Source organism: Oncorhynchus gorbuscha, linkage group LG01 (genome assembly GCF_021184085.1).
Source record: "Oncorhynchus gorbuscha isolate QuinsamMale2020 ecotype Even-year linkage group LG01, OgorEven_v1.0, whole genome shotgun sequence".
NCBI lineage: Eukaryota > Metazoa > Chordata > Actinopteri > Salmoniformes > Salmonidae > Oncorhynchus > Oncorhynchus gorbuscha.
This window is the reverse complement of record NC_060173.1, coordinates 23,396,643-23,417,318: the sequence shown is the minus strand read 5'-3', so window position 1 is coordinate 23,417,318 and position 20,676 is coordinate 23,396,643. Positions and strand designations below refer to the sequence as shown.

The following is a 20,676-nucleotide window of genomic DNA, read 5'->3' as shown; positions in this document are numbered from 1 at the left end:
AACATATCTAATGAACATAAAGATTTCCTGCAATGGAAAAGTCACTTCTCTGTACTTAAAAAGAATCAACTCATGCTGTATTATAATTCTTTTTGACATTTTGTTATCCAGTGAGCCTGGGTCCATTGTGAGTCTGACTACTTTACACATTGGTTTGTTCTTAACCACCTGTCTCTTTTCTCTCCTCTTCCTCCCTATCTCCCCCTCTTCCTCTTTCCCTCCTGCAGGTGTGCTCAGCCTACCAGAGAGCCTGACTCTGCATCGGGATCAGCAGCGGTCAGGGAAAAGTGGGGAGGGCCACTCCTACAGTCAGTCGGAGCTGCGCTCCATCGAGCAGTGCCTGCTAGCCACACGGGTGGGCAGCATCTCAGAACTCAGTGAGTATGCTTAGACAGACATACAGTATATATTGTACACTGACACACGTACAGTGCCGTGCGAAAGTATTCGGCCCCCTTGAACTTTGCGACCTTTTGCCACATTTCAGGCTTCAAACATAAAGTTATAAAACTGTATTTTTTTGTGAAGAATCAACAACAAGTGGGACACAATCATGAAGTGGAACGACATTTATTGGATATTTCAAACTTTTTTAACAAATCAAAAACTGAAAAATTGGGCGTGCAAAATTATTCAGCCCCCTTAAGTTAATACTTTGTAGCGCCACCTTTTGCTGCGATTACAGCTGTAAGTCGCTTGGGGTATGTCTCTATCAGTTTTGCACATCGAGAGACTGACATGTTTTCCCATTCCTCCTTGCAAAACAGCTCGAGCTTAGTGAGGTTGGATGGAGAGCATTTGTGAACAGCAGTTTTCAGTTCTTTCCACATATTCTCGATTGGATTCAGGTCTGGACTTTGACTTGGCCATTCTAACACCTGGATATGTTTATTTTTGAACCATTCCATTGTAGATTTTGCTTTATGTTTTGGATCATTGTCTTGTTGGAAGACAAATCTCCGTCCCAGTCTCAGGTCTTTTGCAGACTCCATCAGGTTTTCTTCCAGAATGGTCCTGTATTTGGCTCCATCCATCTTCCCATCAATTTTAACCATCTTCCCTGTTCCTGCTGAAGAAAAGCAGGCCCAAACCATGATGCTGTCACCACCATGTTTGACAGTGGGGATGGTGTGTTCAGGGTGTTGCTTTTACGCCAAACATAACGTTTTGCATTGTTGCCAAAAAGTTCAATTTTGGTTTCATCTGACCAGAGCACCTTCTTCCACATGTTTGGTGTGTCTCCCAGGTGGCTTGTGGCAAACTTTAAACAACACTTTTTATAGATATCTTTAAGAAATGGCTTTCTTCTTGCCACTCTTCCATAAAGGCCAGATTTGTGCAATATACGACTGATTGTTGTCCTATGGACAGAGTCTCCCACCTCAGCTGTAGATCTCTGCAGTTCATCCAGAGTGATCATGGGCCTCTTGGCTGCATCTCTGATCAGTCTTCTCTTTGTATGTGCTGAAAGTTTAGAAGGACGGCCAGTTCTTGGTAGATTTGCAGTGGTCTGATACTCCTTCCATTTCAATATTATCGCTTGCACAGTGCTCCTTGGGATGTTTAAAGCTTGGGAAATATTTTTGTATCCAAATCCGGCTTTAAACTTCTTCACAACAGTATCTCAGACCTGCCTGGTGTGTTCCTTGTTCTTCGTGATGCTCTCTGCGCTTTTAACGGACCTCTGAGACTATCACAGTGCAGGTGCATTTATACGGAGACTTGATTACACACAGGTGGATTGTATTTATCATCATTAGTCATTTAGGTCAACATTGGATCATTCAGAGATCCTCACTGAACTTCTGGAGAGAGTTTGCTGCACTGAAAGTAAAGGGGCTGAATAATTTTGCACGCCCAATGTTTCAGTTTTTGATTTGTTAAAAAAGTTTGAAATATCCAATAAATGTCGTTCCACTTCATGATTGTGTCCCACTTGTTGTTGATTCTTCACAAAAATATACAGTTTTATATCTTTATGTTTGAAGCCTGAAATGTGGCAAAAGGTCGCAAAGTTCAAGGGGGGCGAAGACTTTCGCAAGGCACTGTATTTGGTTTTTACAATGCCTTTGTACATAGTGTGTGTGTGTGTGTGTGTGTGTGTGTGTGTGTGTGTGTGTGTGTGTGTGTGTGTGTGTGTGTGTGTGTGTGTGTGTGTGTGTGTGTGTGTGTGTGTGTGTGTGTGTGTGTGTGTGTGTGTGTGTGTGTGTGTGTGTGTGTGTGTGTGTGTGTGTTAGAGTAAGCCCACTCAGGTCTCATTTTTTACAGCAACAGTCATTTCTCCTGAAGCATCCATATGATTTGCCTTCTAAGATGAACATGTACCCCAGAAGTCCAGATAACGAGGTCAATGGCAGAGAATTCCAAATCTATCCATTATTCAAACAATTTAAGTAGGTGTTTGAATGGTCAATACATTTCTAGAAATATATTTACATATGCTTTAAGGTTTAGGACGGCAGCAAGGTATTCTGTTTCACCTACAGCCTTTCAGGGAGTTCAAGGATCACTATGAGACATCTGTCTTCTTTCCCCATGTTGTCATCTGTTGTAAGTGGAACAACTACTGCAACTGTTACACAGATCCTTGCAACAAACCTGGTAAATTAATATACAGTGCATTCGGAAAGTATTCAGACCCCTTGACTTTTTCCACATTTTGTTACATTACAGCCTTATTCTAAAGTGGATGAAATAGTTTTGTCCCCTCGTCAATCTACATACAATCCCCCATAATGACAAAGCAAAAGCAGTTTATTTTTTTTGCAAATGTATAAAAAATTAAAACGGAAATATCACATATACATAAGTATTCAGACCCTTTACTCAATACTTTGTTTGAAGCACCTTTGGCAATGATTACAGCCTCAATTCTTCTTGGGTATGACGCTATCAGCTTGGCACACCTGTATTTGGGGAGTTTCTCCCATTCTCCTCTGCAGATCCTCTCAAGCTCTGTCTGGTTGGATGGGGAGTGTTGCTGCACAGCTATTTTCAGGTCTCTCCAGAGATGTTCCATCGGGTTCAAGTCCGGGCTCTGGCTGGGCCACTCAAAGACATTCAGAGACTTGTCCCGAAGCCACTCCTGCATTGTCTTGGCTGTGTGCTAAGAGTCGTTGTTTTCATCAAGGATCTCTCTGTACTTTGCTCTGTTTTTCTGACCAGTCTACCAGTCCCCGCCACTGAAAAACATCCCCACAGCAGGATGCTGCCACCACTATGCTTCACCGTAGATATGGTGCCAGGTTTCCTTCAGACGTGACGCTTGGCATTCAGAAAATCTTGTTTCTCATGGTCGGAGAGTCCTTTAGGTGCCTTTTGGCAAAGTCCAAGCGGGCTGTCATGTGCCTTTTACCGAGGAGTGGCTTCCGTCTGGCCACTCTACCATAAAGGCCTGATTGGTGGAATGCTGGAGAGATGGTTGTCCTTCTTGAAGGTTCTCCCCTCTCCACAGAGAAACTCTGGAGCTCTGTCAAACTGACCATCGGGTTCTTGGTCAACTCCCTGACCAAGGCCCTTCTCCCCCGATTTCTCAGTTTGGCTGGGCGGCCAGCTCAAGGAAGAGTCTTGGTTTTTCCAAACTCCTTCCATTTAAGAATGATGGAGGCCACGTTGTTCTTGGAGACCTTCAATGCTGCAGAATTGTTTTGATACCCTTCTCCAGATCTGTGCCTCGACACAATTCTGTCTCTGAGCTCTACGGACAATACCTTCGACCTCATGCCTTGGTTTTTGTTCTGACATGCACTGTCAACTGTGGGAACTTATATAGACAGGTGTGTACCTTTCCAAATCATGTCCAATCAATTGAATTTACCACAGGTGGACTCCAATCAAGTTGTAGAAACATCTCAAGGATGATTAATGGAAACAGGATGAACCTGAGCTCAATTTTGAGTCTGAATACTTACGTAAATAAGGTCTTTCTGTTTTTTATTTATAATACATTTGTAAAAATGTCTGAAAACCTGTTTTTGCTTTGTCATTACGGGGTATTGTGTGTAGACTGATGAGTTTTTATTTTATTTGATTAATTTTAGCATAAGACTGACGTAACAAAATGTGGAAAAGGGGAAGGGGTCTAAATACTTTCAGAATGCAGTGTACATGTTTATTTTTGTGAAAACCTCTTGTATAATGCTCTTAGGGCCATACACAGTACTGTATCTCTTCCAATGGCATTTCGATAAACTGTAGTCCGTTAAGGACATTTTTGGCTGAGTGAGTGGACCCTTCATTTGAAGAGACACACAGTTCAGTCTGGGAGTGTGGTTGAGTTTATGTCCTCAGCTCATTTCAGCTGACTAACCAAGAAACGACCTGTGATGTCCAGAAGTGCTGAAACCTCTAGTCTCGTCAGTGTAGATACACGGAGCAATGTCATTCTAAGAACACATATAGCAACACAGAAAGGTTTTAATGCTGTCTCTTTCAGATGTGAGGTCTCTAATGCTGTCTCTTTCAGTAATGAGGTCTCTAATGCTGTCTATTTCAGACGTGAGGTCTCTAATGCTGTCTATTTCAGATGTGAGGTCTCTCCTGATGTCTCATTCAGACGTGATGTCTCTCCTGATGTCTCTTTCAGACGTGAGGTCTCTCCTGATGTCTCTTTCAGACGTGAGGTCTCTAATGCTGTCTTTCAGACGTGAGGTCTCTAATGCTGTTTCTTTCAGATTTGAGGTCTCTAATGCTGTCTCTTTCAGATGTGAGGTCTCTCCTGATGTCCCTTTCAGACGTGAGGTCTCTAATGCTGTCTCTTTCAGATGTGAGGTCTCTAATGCTGTCTCTTTCAGACGTGAGGTCTCTAATGCTGTCTATTTCAGATGTGAGGTCTCTCCTGATGTCCCTTTCAGACGTGAGGTCTCTAATGCTGTCTCTTTCAAATGTGAGGTCTCTAATGCTGTCTTTCAGACGTGAGGTCTCTCATGGTGTCTCTTTCAGACGTGAGGTCTCTAATGCTGTCTCTTTCAGACGTGAGGTCTCTAATGCAGTCTTTCAGATGTGAGGTCTCCAATGCTGTCTCTTTCAGACGTGAGGTCTCTAATGCTGTCTCTTTCAGACGTGAGGTCTCTAATGCAGTCTTTCAGACGTGAGGTCTCCAATGCTGTCTCTTTCAGATGTGAGGTCTCTAATGCTGTCTTTCATACGTGATGTCTCTAATGCTGTCTCTTTCAGACGTGAGGTATCTAATGCTGTCTCTTTCAGATTTGAGGTCTCTAATGCTGTCTCATTCAGCCGTGAGGTCTATAATGCTGTCTCATTCAGACATGAGGTATCTAATGCTGTCTCTTTCAGACGTGAGGTCTCTAATACTGTCTCTTTCAGATGTGAGGTCTCTAATGCTGTCTCTTTCAGACGTGAGGTCTCTAATACAGTCTTTCAGACGTGAGGTCTCCAATGCTGTCTCTTTCAGACTTGAGGTCTCTAATGCTGTCTTTCAGACGTGAGGTCTCTAATGCTGTCTCTTTCAGACGTGATGTCTCCAATGCTGTCTCTTTCAGACGTGATGTCTCTAATGTTGTCTTTCAGACGTGAAGTCTCTAATGCTGTCTCTTTCAGACGTGATGTCTCTAATGCTGTCTTTCAGACGTGAGGTCTCTAATGCTGTCTCTTTCAGACGTGATGTCTCCAATGCTGTCTCTTTCAGACGTGATGTCTCTAATGCTGTCTCTTTCAGTCATGAAGTCTCTCATGTTGTCTCTTTCAGACGTGAGGTCTCTAATGCTGTCTCTTTCAGACGTGAGGTCTCTAATGCTGTCTTTCAGACGTGAGGTCTCCAATGCTGTCTCATTCAGACGTGAGGTCTCTAATGCTGTCTCTTTCAGACGTGAGGTCTCTAATGCTGTCTCATTCAGACGTGGGGTCTCTAATGCTGTCTCCTTCAGACGTGAGGTCTCCAATGCTGTCTCATTCAGACGTGAGGTCTCTAATGCTGTCTCTTTCAGACGTGAGGTCTCTAATGCTGTCTCATTCAGATGTGGGGTCTCTAATGCTGTCTCTTTCAGGCATGAGGTCTCTAATGCTGTCTCTTTCAGATGTGAGGTCTCTAATGCTGTCTTTCAGATATGAGGTTTCCAATGCTGTCTCCTTCAGACGTGAGGTCTCTAATGCTGTCTCTTTCAGACGTGAGGTTTCTAATGCTGTCTCTTTCAGACATGAGGTCTCTAATGCTGTCTCTTTCAGATGTTATGTCGACATTTGGCCAATGTTATTGCATCTGACACGATGAGCGACCCAAAGCATCCTGTGTGTCCATCGTCAACACTTATCATCAGAATAAACACTGATCCAATTCTAATCTGGATCAAAATGGAGTCCCAGGCATACAGTTACATCATCAGCGCTCTCTACATGGAATATTTATGGGGTCACTCTGGGACTCATTCAACTGTGTTGACACTGCAAATACAGTGACACAGCTGTAGCGGCCATGGATACCTCTCGATGCCTCTCAAGCTTATTTCCAAAGGTAATATCAACGCAGGAAGTTTATCTTGTAAATAGGCCGGATGACGTGAAAGGATATGTGCAAAGTTCAAAATGCAGAATGAATTATGGAGAAAAGCAGAAACGTCAACAACGGACGAGCTATCAGACTGTCATGGAGGGAGAGGATAAAGACAGATGACAAAACATCTGGCAAAGTAAAATTTAGAGATTTGCATATCGTAGGTATAGTGTTTTTCCAATGGCGTTTAGATGTCCATTTTAGAGTTATCAATTTTTCTGCTCTGTTAGTTGTGTCATTTATTTTAGGTAAAGTCCACCCTTATCTCAGCTCGCTGGTCACCATAGCATCACCCACCTGTAGCACACGCTCCAGCAGGTATATCTTTCTGGTCACCCCCAAAACCAATTCTTTCTTTCCTTCCAGTTCTCTGCTGCCAATGACTGGAACGAACTACAAAAATCTCTGAAACTGGAAACACTTATCTCCCTCACTACACATTTTACATTTATTTATTGATAATAAAAATAGGCAATACATTTTTTAAACAGATTAACCTGCTATGTTCCTCTGCTTCTGTCAGAGCCTTGGAGAGAAACGTCCTGGACCTACACAGACCACTCACAATTAAACACTAACATGGCTGATTGGCAGCAAATCAAATAGCTCTGACTTCACCTGCACAATTCTGTGCACTACACTACACATTCTCCAACTGTAAAGACCAAATATGATAAGAAGTTGTGTACAAAACATTTCTAATACCGGTTCTACTTTCTGTTTGGTCATGGCTCCTGTGAGATGTACTCAGCTTCTACCCCATTAAACAGTCATTACACATCACGCTCTAATGAACGCTTGGCTGTTATGTGGGCACTGAATAGCTGGTAACTCACTCCTAAGGTGCCAAAACTTATAAATCCCCCTTGTAAATATATGCGGTGTGATTTTACTCCTGAGAAACAGAACTAGACGAGAACCCAGCTCATTGCAACAGTGAACAGGTTTTAGGAGATTATCTTTTGATAGACAAAGCGGATGGTGCCCTGTTGAACACTTTAAAAATGGCATTATAGTTAAGATGCATACCCAAAGACTAGAGCTATGAAGTCTCCTACTTCCCTGCTCACTGTTGTTGGAAAGAATGAGCTACTTCTTCCTCGCCACCATTATGAGCTAAATGGCTAACACAAAGTACTGTCCAGTCCAGTATCCATGGTGACATGACAGCTAGCCGTTTCCTATTCCTGCCTATTATATATCCATCTGTAACATATCGGTGGTTGTTTTCTGTACTTCAGAAGAAACTCATTGTCTTTGTGTAGAGAAAGGCACAGTTCTGTAGCCGAGAGTGTTGCTGTTGGCTTGTTGTGTTTAGTTATCTCACTCCTCAGCCCTACAGCTAGCTGTCTGTCTGTCTGTCTGTCTGTCTGTCTGTCTGTCTGTCTGTCTGTCTGTCTGTCTGTCTGTCTGTCTGTCTGTCTGTCTGTCTGTCTGTCTGTCTGTCTGTCTGTCTGTCTGTCTGTCTGTCTGTCTGTCTGTCTGTCTGTCTGCCTGCCTGCCTGCCTGTCTGCCAGCCTGCCTGCCTGTCTGCCTGCCTGCCTGCCTGCCTGCCTGCCTGCCTGCCTGCCTGTCTGCCTGTCTGCCTGTCTGTCTGCCTGCCTGCCTGCCACCCAACTCCAGGAAATGTCACAGGCCAACATCAATATGAGATGAGGATGGATGTTAGACCATCAAGCTGAGCTGCCTGCCTCAGACCCCCTCCCCCTCATTCCACTGCTTAATTAGGGCGCTATTACACTGTCATCACACTGTATTGTACTCCTTTTGGTACAATTAGTGTAGCGGGGGGGTGTAGTGTGTGGGTGTGCTGTGTGTGTGTGGTTGTGCTGCTAGCATGTCAAGGCTATAGGGTCTCAATTATACATCTGAATTGCCCGTGTGTGGTGGTTGTTGTTTGTTTTCATCAGATCCGCTAGCCCACTCGGTTCTTTGCATTGCATCATACTGTTCCATACAATGCTGCACTGTTTCTCTTATCAGTCAAGCACTGACATCTCCCAGGTCTGCTGTCTGAAAGATAGACTGTTGATTTCAAGCATCCAATTCCCCCCTTTTAGTCATGCTTCCACATGTGCAGTTCTCTCATTGTCAAGGCAAAAACGAAATCTTGACAACAGACAAGCCACACAATTATGATGCTAAACAAACCATTTGTCTCTTTGAATGACTGTCCCCATAGACTCATCCCTTTATTGGTACGACTGCATGCTGTTGCGTTTCCACTGAATGAGTTTGGTGAGAAATAGATTCCTCTGTTTAGTCTTTAATTGAATGCAATGTGTTGTGATTGTGAAACAGACCCCTACAGTATGTGTGAATGTGAAACCAATGGAACGTGGCATTACACTTTAACTCTATTACTTGACTGACAGATTAGCACCATGTCAACCTACATCAGGACGATATATATGTGTGTTTATTTGGATCCCCATCAGCAGATACTCTTCCTGGGGTCCACAAAAACACAAAACATGGCAAGTAACAAAACACTGATACACTGATAGACAAGGACAGTCACACAAATGTAACATACAACGATATACAAACAATACAACTAAAAATGATGTGTTAGAAGCATAATAATGTTATATAAACAATAATTGTTTTTCTGTTATATGCACAGTAACAAAAGCGTACGGACTGATAGGACCCAGGACTCTCAGAATGTCATGCTATGATAGAGACGCAGAACAATCTGCAGTATGTTTCTAATGTATAGTAATGGTGTCATATCGACAAGATGTCCATTTCTGCTCTATATAGTAGAAATAGGGTGAGTACTGGTACTCGTTGTGTCTATGAGATAGCATGAATAGTGCAGCCTTTTGAAAACCCCCCATGTACAGTTTTACTGTGTCTCAGTGGGATTCTAGTTGGGCCCAGCTGTCTCGTTGTCTGGCTTCCAGGTCTGCAAGGCATTCGAAGGCAATATGTCCTGTCCCTTTCAGCTCAGTAAAAATTTTGTGAAAAACACTTTTTGCCATGCCATCTGAAGCATCTGGAGAATATTCACATTTTATGAGGAAAATCTTTTAAGCAGAGAGTTTGAGTGAAACCGCATGACCTAAAAGTACTGGAGGATTATGCAGAGCATGAGGAAATAGCAAGGGGAGTAGTATAAACCAGTTGTGGCTATGCTTTTACTCGTCGGAAGCTCCTTCAGAGAGGATGGTGATGAACCCCTGTCTGTCTGTGTTTACCTCTCTTCACCATGGGGTCTAGACATTCTCTATATTATCTATCTCCCCTGACACCGTGCGTGTGCATGTGTACACGTTTGTGTGCGTGTGTGTACGCATGCGTGTGAAAACAAGAGGACATTCCCTCCATTACTCTATGACCTTCTTCTTCTCCAGCTCCTGATTTTATTGTGGATGTGTGTGTAACCACAACCCTCTTTTCATTGTGTCCTGCAGGTGACCTGGTCTCCCGGGCCATGCACCACCTGCAGCCGCTTCATGTGAAGAACCATAGCAACGGGACGCCCATTCACCAGAAGAGCAGCCCAGTACACTGGGAGCCTGAGGCGCTCTACACTCTCTGCTACTTCATGCACTGTCCCCAGGTGGAATGGGAGAACCCCAACGTAGAACCCTCTAAGGTTACCCTGCAGACAGAGAGGTAACACACATCTCAAATGAGACTGTTATGTATATGGTAAATCTCTACATTGACGGTATAGATAGACAGTTATGATTCACAGCTCAGGAGAATCTCTGTCCTGTACTGAACCTCCACATTCATCCCTTGATCAGATAGGTATTGAAATATCATGGTAGTACTTTCATTCTATGGTGAACCAAAGCCATTCTGAAGTACGCCAGACAAACCTGTATTCAGCTTTAACAGTGAACCTCCAAAGTCTCCCCCACATCCCTAAACCAGATGTTTTCCTATTGAGGAATACTATTTCCATTGGTTCAATGGAAGTGGAGTCATTTGACAGCTTGTTAAGGTATAGTAAGCCCTAAAAGTCACCTGTGTGGGAAAGCAGCAGGAAATTACTTTTCAAACAGACTCATATCCACACATGCACAGTCACAGTTGATGGCTTTGATTCAGTTGGTGTCACTAACATAGTCATTACAGTTCAATACAAGTTAGAGGCTGTATGGAGTCCATGTTTTAGAATGTATGGAGTCCATGTTTTAGAATGTATGGAGTCCATGTTTTAGAATGTATGGGGTCCATGTTTTAGAATGTATGGAGTCCATGTTTTAGAATGTATGGAGTCCATGTTTTAGAATGTATGAAGTCCATGTTTTAGTGTGTTCCCCTAAGGGTTTGCAAATTACGGCTCGCAACTTTGTACAGATGTGCTAAGTACTCTCGGCCGTCATTGGAACCATTTTGGCTCAGATATACCCTCTGGGTATATCAAATTCAAGAACATACATTTTTTCTTCTTACAGTCCTACGCAATATATTTTTAAGTAATTCTGTGTTTTATGACTTTATGGCAAATAATTATCTATCTACTCCTGTACATTACCTCTATACATTATATAACCTCACCGGCCCAGTATGTCCACAAGCTATGTGGATAACCCCTGCCAGGGGAAGGGGAAGTAGGTGAAAAATCTGAAAGTTGGTTATGAGCAGGCCTCCTCCGGAGTTCCAGACTTTACTGCCCTGTAATGGAGAGCTAACGGCTAATATGTCCCCCAGGTCTTTTTTCCCCAGTCTGCTTCAGCTCTGCGCTCTACAAAGAAAGGTTCCTAATGAGCAGATTTGTAGAGTGGAATTGGGAAAGTTGTGTGATTCCAATCATGTTTTAAAACTTGGTCTATGCCTAATTGTGAGTCTTCAAAGATAATGTAATATTTTTAAAACACCTGTACAAATTACTTCAAAATGCCTCAAGGTCACATGTTTCCCATGTCTTTGAAGAGAGTCATTTGCATTTGTGCAGTGATGAAACCTCGAATCACTAAAGAGCAGGATTCTCCCTCAGGTTAGAATAGCATTGATGAATGACAGATTGATGATGAGTGACATATAGCTATTACAAATAAAGGAGTGAAGCTGGGGTCAAGGACATTCAACACAATGAACCATCCTGTATGAGATATCAAGCAGTGACTTAGAGAGTCACATCAATATTGTTCAATATTAACATTACATATATATTAATATTAATAATAATATGTCTATGACAGACAGGTGAAGATACATATTAATATTTGTAATTTGAAATGGGAACCAGCTGTCAGGGTCTCTGAATAAAGGAGTAGGAGGAATAGCAAACTTTGCTCCAAGACACAGTTTTGTTTCAGTTTTGTGTCCCTCCAACCCGGATCCTCTGAATGGTAATGGTTTGAATTTCTGTAAGCTAAGCTTATCCAAGGTATGTACTGAAACCAGACAACAACCAGACTACCATTCAGCTGATATTGATTACTCCCGTGTGTGTGTGTGTGTGTGTATGTGTGTGTGTGTGTGTGTGTCTCCCCCTGCAGGCCGTTCCTGGTTCTACCTCCTCTGATGGAGTGGCTCAGGGTGTCGGTGGCCCACGCAGAGCACCGCCGTAGCTTCTCAGTGGACAGTGACGACGTCCGGCAGGCCGCCAGGCTGCTGCTGCCAGGGGTGGACTGTGAACCACGCCAGCTCAAGTACGGCATGGAAACACACACACACACAGGGCACGCAGGCACACACACAGGCTTGAAACACACACACACAGGGCACGCAGGCACACACGCAGGTTTGAAACACACACACAGGGCACGCAGGCACACACGCAGGCTTGAAACACACACACACAGGGCACGCAGGCACACACGCAAGCTTGAAACACACACACACAGGGCACGCAGGCACACACGCAGGCCTGAAACACACACACACAGGGCACGCAGGCACACACGCAGGCTTGAAACACACACACAGGGCACGCAGGCACACACGCAGGCTTGAAACACACACACACAGGGCACACAGGCACACACGCAGGCTTGAAACACACACACACAGGGCATGCAGGCACACACGCAGGCTTGAAACACACACACACAGGGAACGCAGGCACACATGCAGGCTTGAAACACACACACACAGGGCACACAGGCACACATGCAGGCTTGAAACACACACACACAGGGAACGCAGGCACACATGCAGGCTTGAAACACACACACACAGGGAACGCAGGCACACATGCAGGCTTGAAACACACACACACAGGGAACGCAGGCACACATGCAGGCTTGAAACACACACACACAGGGCACACAGGCACACACGCAGGCTTGAAACACACACACACAGGGAACGCAGGCACACATGCAGGCTTGAAACAAACACATTCAGTATGGACTCAGAGACACACACATGCACATACATACATACACACACATTGAGACTTATATTTCCCTCACTAACTTTAAACATCAGCTATCTGAGCAGCTAACCGATCGCTGCAGCTGTACATCTGTAAATAGCCCACCCAATCTAAATACCTCATCCCCATATTATTTTGATTTACTTTTCTGCTCTTTTGCACATAAGTATTCTACTAGCATCATCATCTGCTCATCCATCACTCCAGTGTTAATTTGATCAATTGTAATTACTTCGCTACTATGGCCTATTTATTGCCTTACCTCCTCACACCATTTGCACACACTGTATATAGACTTTCTTTTTTTCTATTGTGTTATTGACTCTACACTTGTTTATTCCATGTGTAACTCTGTGATGTTGTTTGTGTCGCACTGCTTTGCTTTATCTTGGCCAGGTCACAGTTGTAAATGAGAACTTATTCTCAACTGGCCTACCTGGTTAAATAAAGGTGAAATAAATGTTTAAAAAACACACACACACACACACACACACACACACACACACACACACACACACACACACACACACACACACACACACACACACACACACACACACACACACACACACACACACACACACACACACACACACACACACACACACAAACTCAGGATAACCTCACACAGTAAGAATTTGTCCTCACATTGACACTAATCAGTTAACATTCAAATCATGTCCATCCAGAGGATTGATAGGAAGCTGAGTGTAACTCTGAATTCAGCTAATTGATTTCCTTTCCTGTGATTCCCCTACCAGGACAGATGACTTCTGTGCATCCAGGAAGTTGGATGCAGCATCCACAGAGGCTAAGTTCCTCCAGGACCTGGGATTCCGTATGCTCAACTGTGGCCGGACCGACCTGGTCAAACAGGCTGTCAATTTGCTGGGGCCTGACGGCATCAACAGCATGAGTGAACAGGTTAGTTAGACACACGCATACACACACACACGAATGCACGCACGCACATACAAACCCCCACATACACATGAAAAAACTCACATTCTCTCTCTCTCTCTCTCTCTCTCTCTCTCTCTCTCTCTCTCTCTCTCTCTCTCTCTCTCTCTCTCTCTCACACACACACACACACACACACACACACACACACACACACACACACACACACACACACACACACACACACACACACACACACACACACACACACACACACACACACACACACACACACACACACACACACACACAGGTTGGGGAATCTGTGTATCACACATGGTGTGAGGATTTGACTTACGTTACTTACAGCAGACATAGCACCAGTCCACAGGGACACCTTGCAAGCAGGCAAGCACAGGCAAAGATGCTCACACTCTTACAAGCACGAATGCACCTCTTCGGCCTCATGTACACCTGGATGGATACACACACATGCCCACACCCCCAACCACCCACATTCTCAACTCAATTTGACCCGCCACTTTTTTTATTTATTTAAATCATTTTAGGGTTGAATTGCAGATCGATTGTGGCTTCTATCAGTGTAATTATCTGCATAATTTCCAAACCCTCATATATTTTGGGGTGTATATATGAATATATATATATAATGTGTCTGTAAAATGTAAATAGCATGTATAAGCTGGAAGTAGAAGCTTACTGTATGTGTTGTTGTCCATTAGTTTATTCCAATTAGGTGGTAGAGTTAAGGGGAAATAATAAAGGAAAATATATATCTAAATATATATATATATATATATTTTTTTTTAATAATATATTATATTTGCTATTTTTTGAATAAGTTCCTCCATTTCTTTTTGTTTTTCCTTTAACTTTCAGTGCCTCTATGGTACAGTTTTTATTGTTATCTTTCTGTACTGTTAGTCCCTCTATTTTCTTTGTGAACTAATATGAACTCTTTTGACCTAAATTGTTTTTGTTTTAAATATGAGTATTGAATTGCATGGCCTCTAAATGCACATTTAAAAGTGGCCCATACAATAAGGGAATCTGCTATACCAATGTTTTATTGGAAAAAGGAAGTTATAAATTCCTCTGTCTTGGTTAAAAAAAGGTTGTCATCCAAAAGGCGTTGATAAAATGTCAGATACCCCCCTCCCACACACATCTAATGTACCAGCCACATTCATTTTGAATGGAAACCCAGTTTTTAGTTCTAGGCTGTTCTGAGCTGAGGAACCCAACTCATTCCCTTCAGACTGTGTGTCTTTGATGTTTAGACTGACTGAGTAGCCTAGTGGAAACGCTGGCTGTTCCCAGTCACTTAGAGCTACGGAACACTACTCCTCTGAGTTTTCCATGACCCACTCCACATGCTAGTTAATCAAAGTGGCTGGAGGGGAGCTTTCAGACATGGAGTCCAAGTGAGCTGTGAGCACATCCAAGAAGTCAGATACCGGTCAAACTGAGGATTGTTGCCATGTGTTGATGGCTTCCACCTGCACATGTAAGGGAGGTGGTTCGGTGAACCACGTTTGCATGATAGAGTAACCTTGTCTGAGACCCGAAGACTTGTGTTAGCTCCCCGAGATAATGCCTAAGCTTTAGCTCAGCGGGCTAACACAGTATTAACTCACAGTATAAAGACAGTGTAAAGCATCCATACACTGTCAGACAAAAACAATGTCCTTGACATCTGCTTTATTCAACTCACATAACCCTGAACATCTGGAATATCTGTCAAACAAAACATCAGTCCACCTTAACTGTAAGTTGACCAATTAATCATCTGACCCCTGACTTCCTGTGTGATTCATCTACCAGGGAATGACCCCTCTGATGTACTCCTGTGTGAGAGGGGATGAAGCAATGGTCCAGATGCTGCTGGACGCTGGAGCTGACATCAACAGTGAGGTCAGGGACGATGGCAACACCATGTTGTGTAGAATGATTTTTGTGTGTAGCCTGATCCCAGATCTGTTTGTGATGTCTTGCCAACTCATATGGTAATTTCCATGTTGTGACAAGACAGCACAAACAGATCTGGGATCAGGCTAATTTATGTGGTGTGAGATAGGAGAAAACTCAGATTGTGTTGTCCCTCATCTGTCCCCACCCCTCCTCTCCTGTTGCCATGCTGTATAGTGTATAGAAGGTCATTATTTCGAGGCATGGGCCACCATACTGTTTACTGTACAAAATATAATAACATTGTTTACAATTTAATTACACAGACACAACTGTAAGCTAACCTTTTAGCTGTACCTTTGATACGAAGAATGATAAGATAATGTTAAATACTGTACTAATATGTTTGAGTAATTTCTCAAGGAGCCCCTGGTAAGCTTAGGGGGTTCTTTGGTTGTAGCCTACTTACATGTAATGGTGGCCTATGCCTGTTGGTCCTAGCCTTGGCTAATCACCTCATGCATGTGTAACCCACCAGCCATCACGCCAGAGTTCATGTCACCCATAATTGTGATAAACCCCAGAACAAAGCACTCAACACAGCATCCCATGAGGCTGAAAACGGGTTATTTTGACCGCCCATCATCATCGCAGTGAGGTCATAACTTATCTTTAATGCAGCAATGATTCATCTCAATAAAGTTAAATGGAACATGTGACTGATTTGATTGATTAGGAAGTTTTTTGCTTCCAGTATTTCTGAAGCACCGCACACACACACACACACACACACACACACACACACACACACACACACACACACACACACACACACACACACACACACACACACACACACACACACACACACACACACACACACACACACACACACACACACACACACACACACACACCAGTCAAATAGATTAAGCATTCATTAAAAATGTGACTTCTGCCTCTGTGTATCCTCAGAGTAATTAAGGAAAAGTAAATTAAAGTAAAGCAAATTACAGAAAAGTTTGAAACTAGTCTTTTTGCTTCAGAGGCTCTGTGAGATGCTCAAGGGAATATGAGTTTGTGTGCTTCGTTCACGGGTCTGTCTCAGCCCCTAACTGACTGTCTGCCTGATAGGAGATGTGGTCTAGTTACTGAGGTCACCTTAGGTCAGTCTTGGGCTCAAACTGGACTCAGAGTCATGTCTATCGCTGTCAGACACACCAGGGCTGGAACAGAGTGGAAAGTTGAAAGTATCAAATAGGACTACAGGACTAAGCGAGACAAGACCGAACTAGATGGGATCTATCGAGTTGGTTAGAAACAAGTCAGGCTAGTGTGCAGAGGATGTCCGCTTTTGCTAGTTACCTCAGGGTTGTATTCATTACGGCAAGCAATGGCCAACTTTTTTTTAAAGGTTTCGCAATGGAAAACAGAAATGAAAGTTTCTTATTGGACAAGTCCAAGTAAGCCTTCCGTTTCCCTGTTTTTTAAATTATGTTTGTTGCCTAATGAATACAACCCAGCACTCCTTTAGATTCCCCCCTTTAGCTGCTTGTCTTTGCTGCATAGACTAGCATTTTAATGGCTTCATATCTCTCTCCCCTGAACCTCCCCAATGACTTCCCAGGTGCCAAACACAGTGCACAAGTACCCCTCAGTCAACCCCGAAACGCGCCTGGGGACACCACTCACTTTCGCCGTGTTACACGGACATGTCCCTGTCGTGCAGGTAGTGACGTCATCCTTTTTCACCTCACTGTGTTTTCTGTCTGTTCACCTCCCATTGTGTATAGTGTCAGGCAGGGTGGGGGTCAATTCCCAAAATTCAGGAAGTTAACTGACATTATTTTTTCATTTAATAGCAATGAGAAAAATTGGAATTGGACGCTTGGTTTACTTCCTGAATTGACCCCAATCCTGGTGTCATGGTTGTTATTATCATGACTTATAAATGGTAGTAATAATGTCTCAAATGTGTTTTCTCCTTAATCCTATGAATGTTGTGTCTATTGAATGTCATTGAATGCTGAGTGAACTGAGCTTGAAAACTCAATGGAAACTGGTTAAAATGGAAACAGTCAATACATTTAGGAGTGTTCGTCCCATTTTATTGTCAGAAAAGTACGAGCTGATTCTCTACTTCCTTCTTTCAGTGTGCACGCAATGCATTAACTTAGTGGAAACAGGAAAATCTGTTTGTCCCCGTTGCTAATAGTTATCAAGCACAATGGACCAACATCGCAATGATTTTTCCACTGAACTGCTAGAACTAATTACTTCTACATCTCAACTGAAAAGGTGTAGCAGCACTTTTTCCACAGCCTCATGGAAGGGTTTTGGAAGGACATGGAAATCACATGGGCTGAAAGCAGAAAAACAGCATTTGTGGTTGAATAAATGCAGATTTAGTGTTCAGGCATTTTGGGGTAGAACCGAACCCTAAGCTGCCTCCCCCCCCTGCCCTCCATAGCTGCTCCTGGATGCCCGGGCCAACGTAGAGGGCTCCCTACAGGACGGTATGGAGAACTACACAGAGACCCCGCTACAGCTTGCCTCCGCTGCAGGTACACTATGCACTATGCAGATCTAGAAGATGTAGCATACACATGTACATACACACAGACACCTAGCAGATCTAGAAGATGTAGCATACACATGCACATACACACAGACACCTAGCAGATCTAGAAGATGTAGCATACACATGTACATACACACAGACACCTAGCAGATCTAGAAGATGTAGCATACACATGCACATACACACAGACACCTAGCAGATCTAGAAGATGTAGCATACACATGCACATACACACAGACACCTAGCAGATCTAGAAGATGTAGCATACACATGCACATACACACAGACACCTAGCAGATCTAGAAGATGTAGCATACACATGCACATACACACAGACACCTAGCAGATCTAGAAGATGTAGCATACACATGTACATACACACAGACACCTAGCAGATCTAGAAGATGTAGCATACACATGTACATACACACAGACACCTAGAAGATCTAGAAGATGTAGCATACACATACACACAGACACCTAGCAGATCTAGAAGATGTAGCATACACACAGACACCTAGCAGATTTAGAAGATGTAGCGTACACATGCACATACACACAGACACGTAGCAGATCTAGAAGATGTAGCATACACATGTACATACACACAGACACTTAGCAGATCTAGAAGATGTAGCTTACACATGTACATACACACAGACACCTAGCAGATCTAGAAGATGTAGCATACACATGTACATACACACAGACACCTAGCAGATCTAGAAGATGTAGCATACACCTGCACACAGACACCTAGCAGATCTAGAAGATGTAGCATACACATGTACATACACACAGACACCTAGAAGATCTAGAAGATGTAGCATACACATACACACAGACACCTAGCAGATCTAGAAGATGTAGCATACACATGTACATACACACAGACACCTAGCAGATCTAGAAGATGTAGCATACACATGTACATACACACAGACACCTAGCAGATCTAGAAGATGTAGCATACACCTGCACACAGACACCTAGCAGATCTAGAAGATGTAGCATACACATGTACATACACACAGACACCTAGAAGATCTAGAAGATGTAGCATACACATACACACAGACACCTAACAGATCTAGAAGATGTAGCATACACATGCACATACACACAGACACCTAGCAGATCTAGAAGATGTAGCATACACATGCACATACACACAGACACCTAGCAGATCTAGAAGATGTAGCATACACATGCACATACACACAGACACCTAGCAGATCTAGAAGATGTAGCATACACATGTACATACACACAGACACCTAGCAGATCTAGAAGATGTAGCATACACCTGCACACAGACACCTAGCAGATCTAGAAGATGTAGCATACACATGTACATACACACAGACACCTAGAAGATCTAGAAGATGTAGCATACACATACACACAGACACCTAGCAGATCTAGAAGATGTAGCATACACATGTACATACACACAGACACCTAGCAGATCTAGAAGATGTAGCATACACATGTACATACACACAGACACCTAGCAGATCTAGAAGATGTAGCATACACCTGCACACAGACACCTAGCAGATCTAGAAGATGTAGCATACACATGTACATACACACAGACACCTAGAAGATCTAGAAGATGTAGCATACACATACACACAGACACCTAACAGATCTAGAAGATGTAGCATACACATGCACATACACACAGACACCTAGCAGATCTAGAAGATGTAGCATACACATGCACATACACACAGACACCTAGCAGATCTAGAAGATGTAGCATACACATGCACATACACACAGACACCTAGCAGATCTAGAAGATGTAGCATACACATGTACATACACACAGACACCTAGCAGATCTAGAAGATGTAGCTTACACATGTACATACACACAGACACCTAGAATATCTAGAAGATGTAGCATACACATACACACAGACACCTAGCAGATATAGGCAGACTAGCTGAGATGTTCATGGATAGACACACACAACATCTGCAATAAACCACCCTCATACACACATTCTCAGTTCAATTTGACCCTCAACTAATATATCATATATTGACCTCTTCCCCAGGTAACTTTGAGCTGGTCAGTTTGCTGTTGGAGAGAGGAGCAGACCCCATGGTGGGAACCGTGTATCGTAACGGTATCTCTACTGCCCCTCATGGAGACATGAACTCCTACAGTTTAGCAGCAGCACATGGACACAGGTAACACTGACTATACTCACAACACACGAAATGAGCAAGAAATTCTAGGTAGAGAGAAAACATATCTCTCTCTCGCTTGCGAACACACACACATACCCAACCCCAAACACACACACGTCACCATACATTTAACATCATAGCTTCCCTGCATTAAAACTACATTATCACAACTATCACTACTATCACATATCTCTGTCTGCTATCCTCCCC

General features: G+C 43.3%; 1 protein-coding gene across 2 annotated transcripts in view; it reads left to right on the top strand.

Annotated features, from left to right (window-relative positions):
- LOC124034955 (ankyrin repeat and BTB/POZ domain-containing protein BTBD11-B-like) overlaps nt 1–20,676 on the top strand; it is a 103,772-nt gene that overhangs the window by 67,875 nt on the left and 15,221 nt on the right. The window contains exons 2-9 of one of the 2 annotated variants that reach the window (XM_046348348.1): nt 228–377; nt 9,928–10,132; nt 11,971–12,123; nt 13,613–13,775; nt 15,597–15,686; nt 17,308–17,409; nt 18,151–18,244; nt 20,331–20,466. In XM_046348348.1, the coding sequence (XP_046204304.1) occupies nt 228–377; nt 9,928–10,132; nt 11,971–12,123; nt 13,613–13,775; nt 15,597–15,686; nt 17,308–17,409; nt 18,151–18,244; nt 20,331–20,466 (1,093 nt within the window). The remainder of the gene's footprint in view (nt 1–227; nt 378–9,927; nt 10,133–11,970; nt 12,124–13,612; nt 13,776–15,596; nt 15,687–17,307; nt 17,410–18,150; nt 18,245–20,330; nt 20,467–20,676) is intronic. The other variant, XM_046348354.1, reaches the window with a different exon arrangement.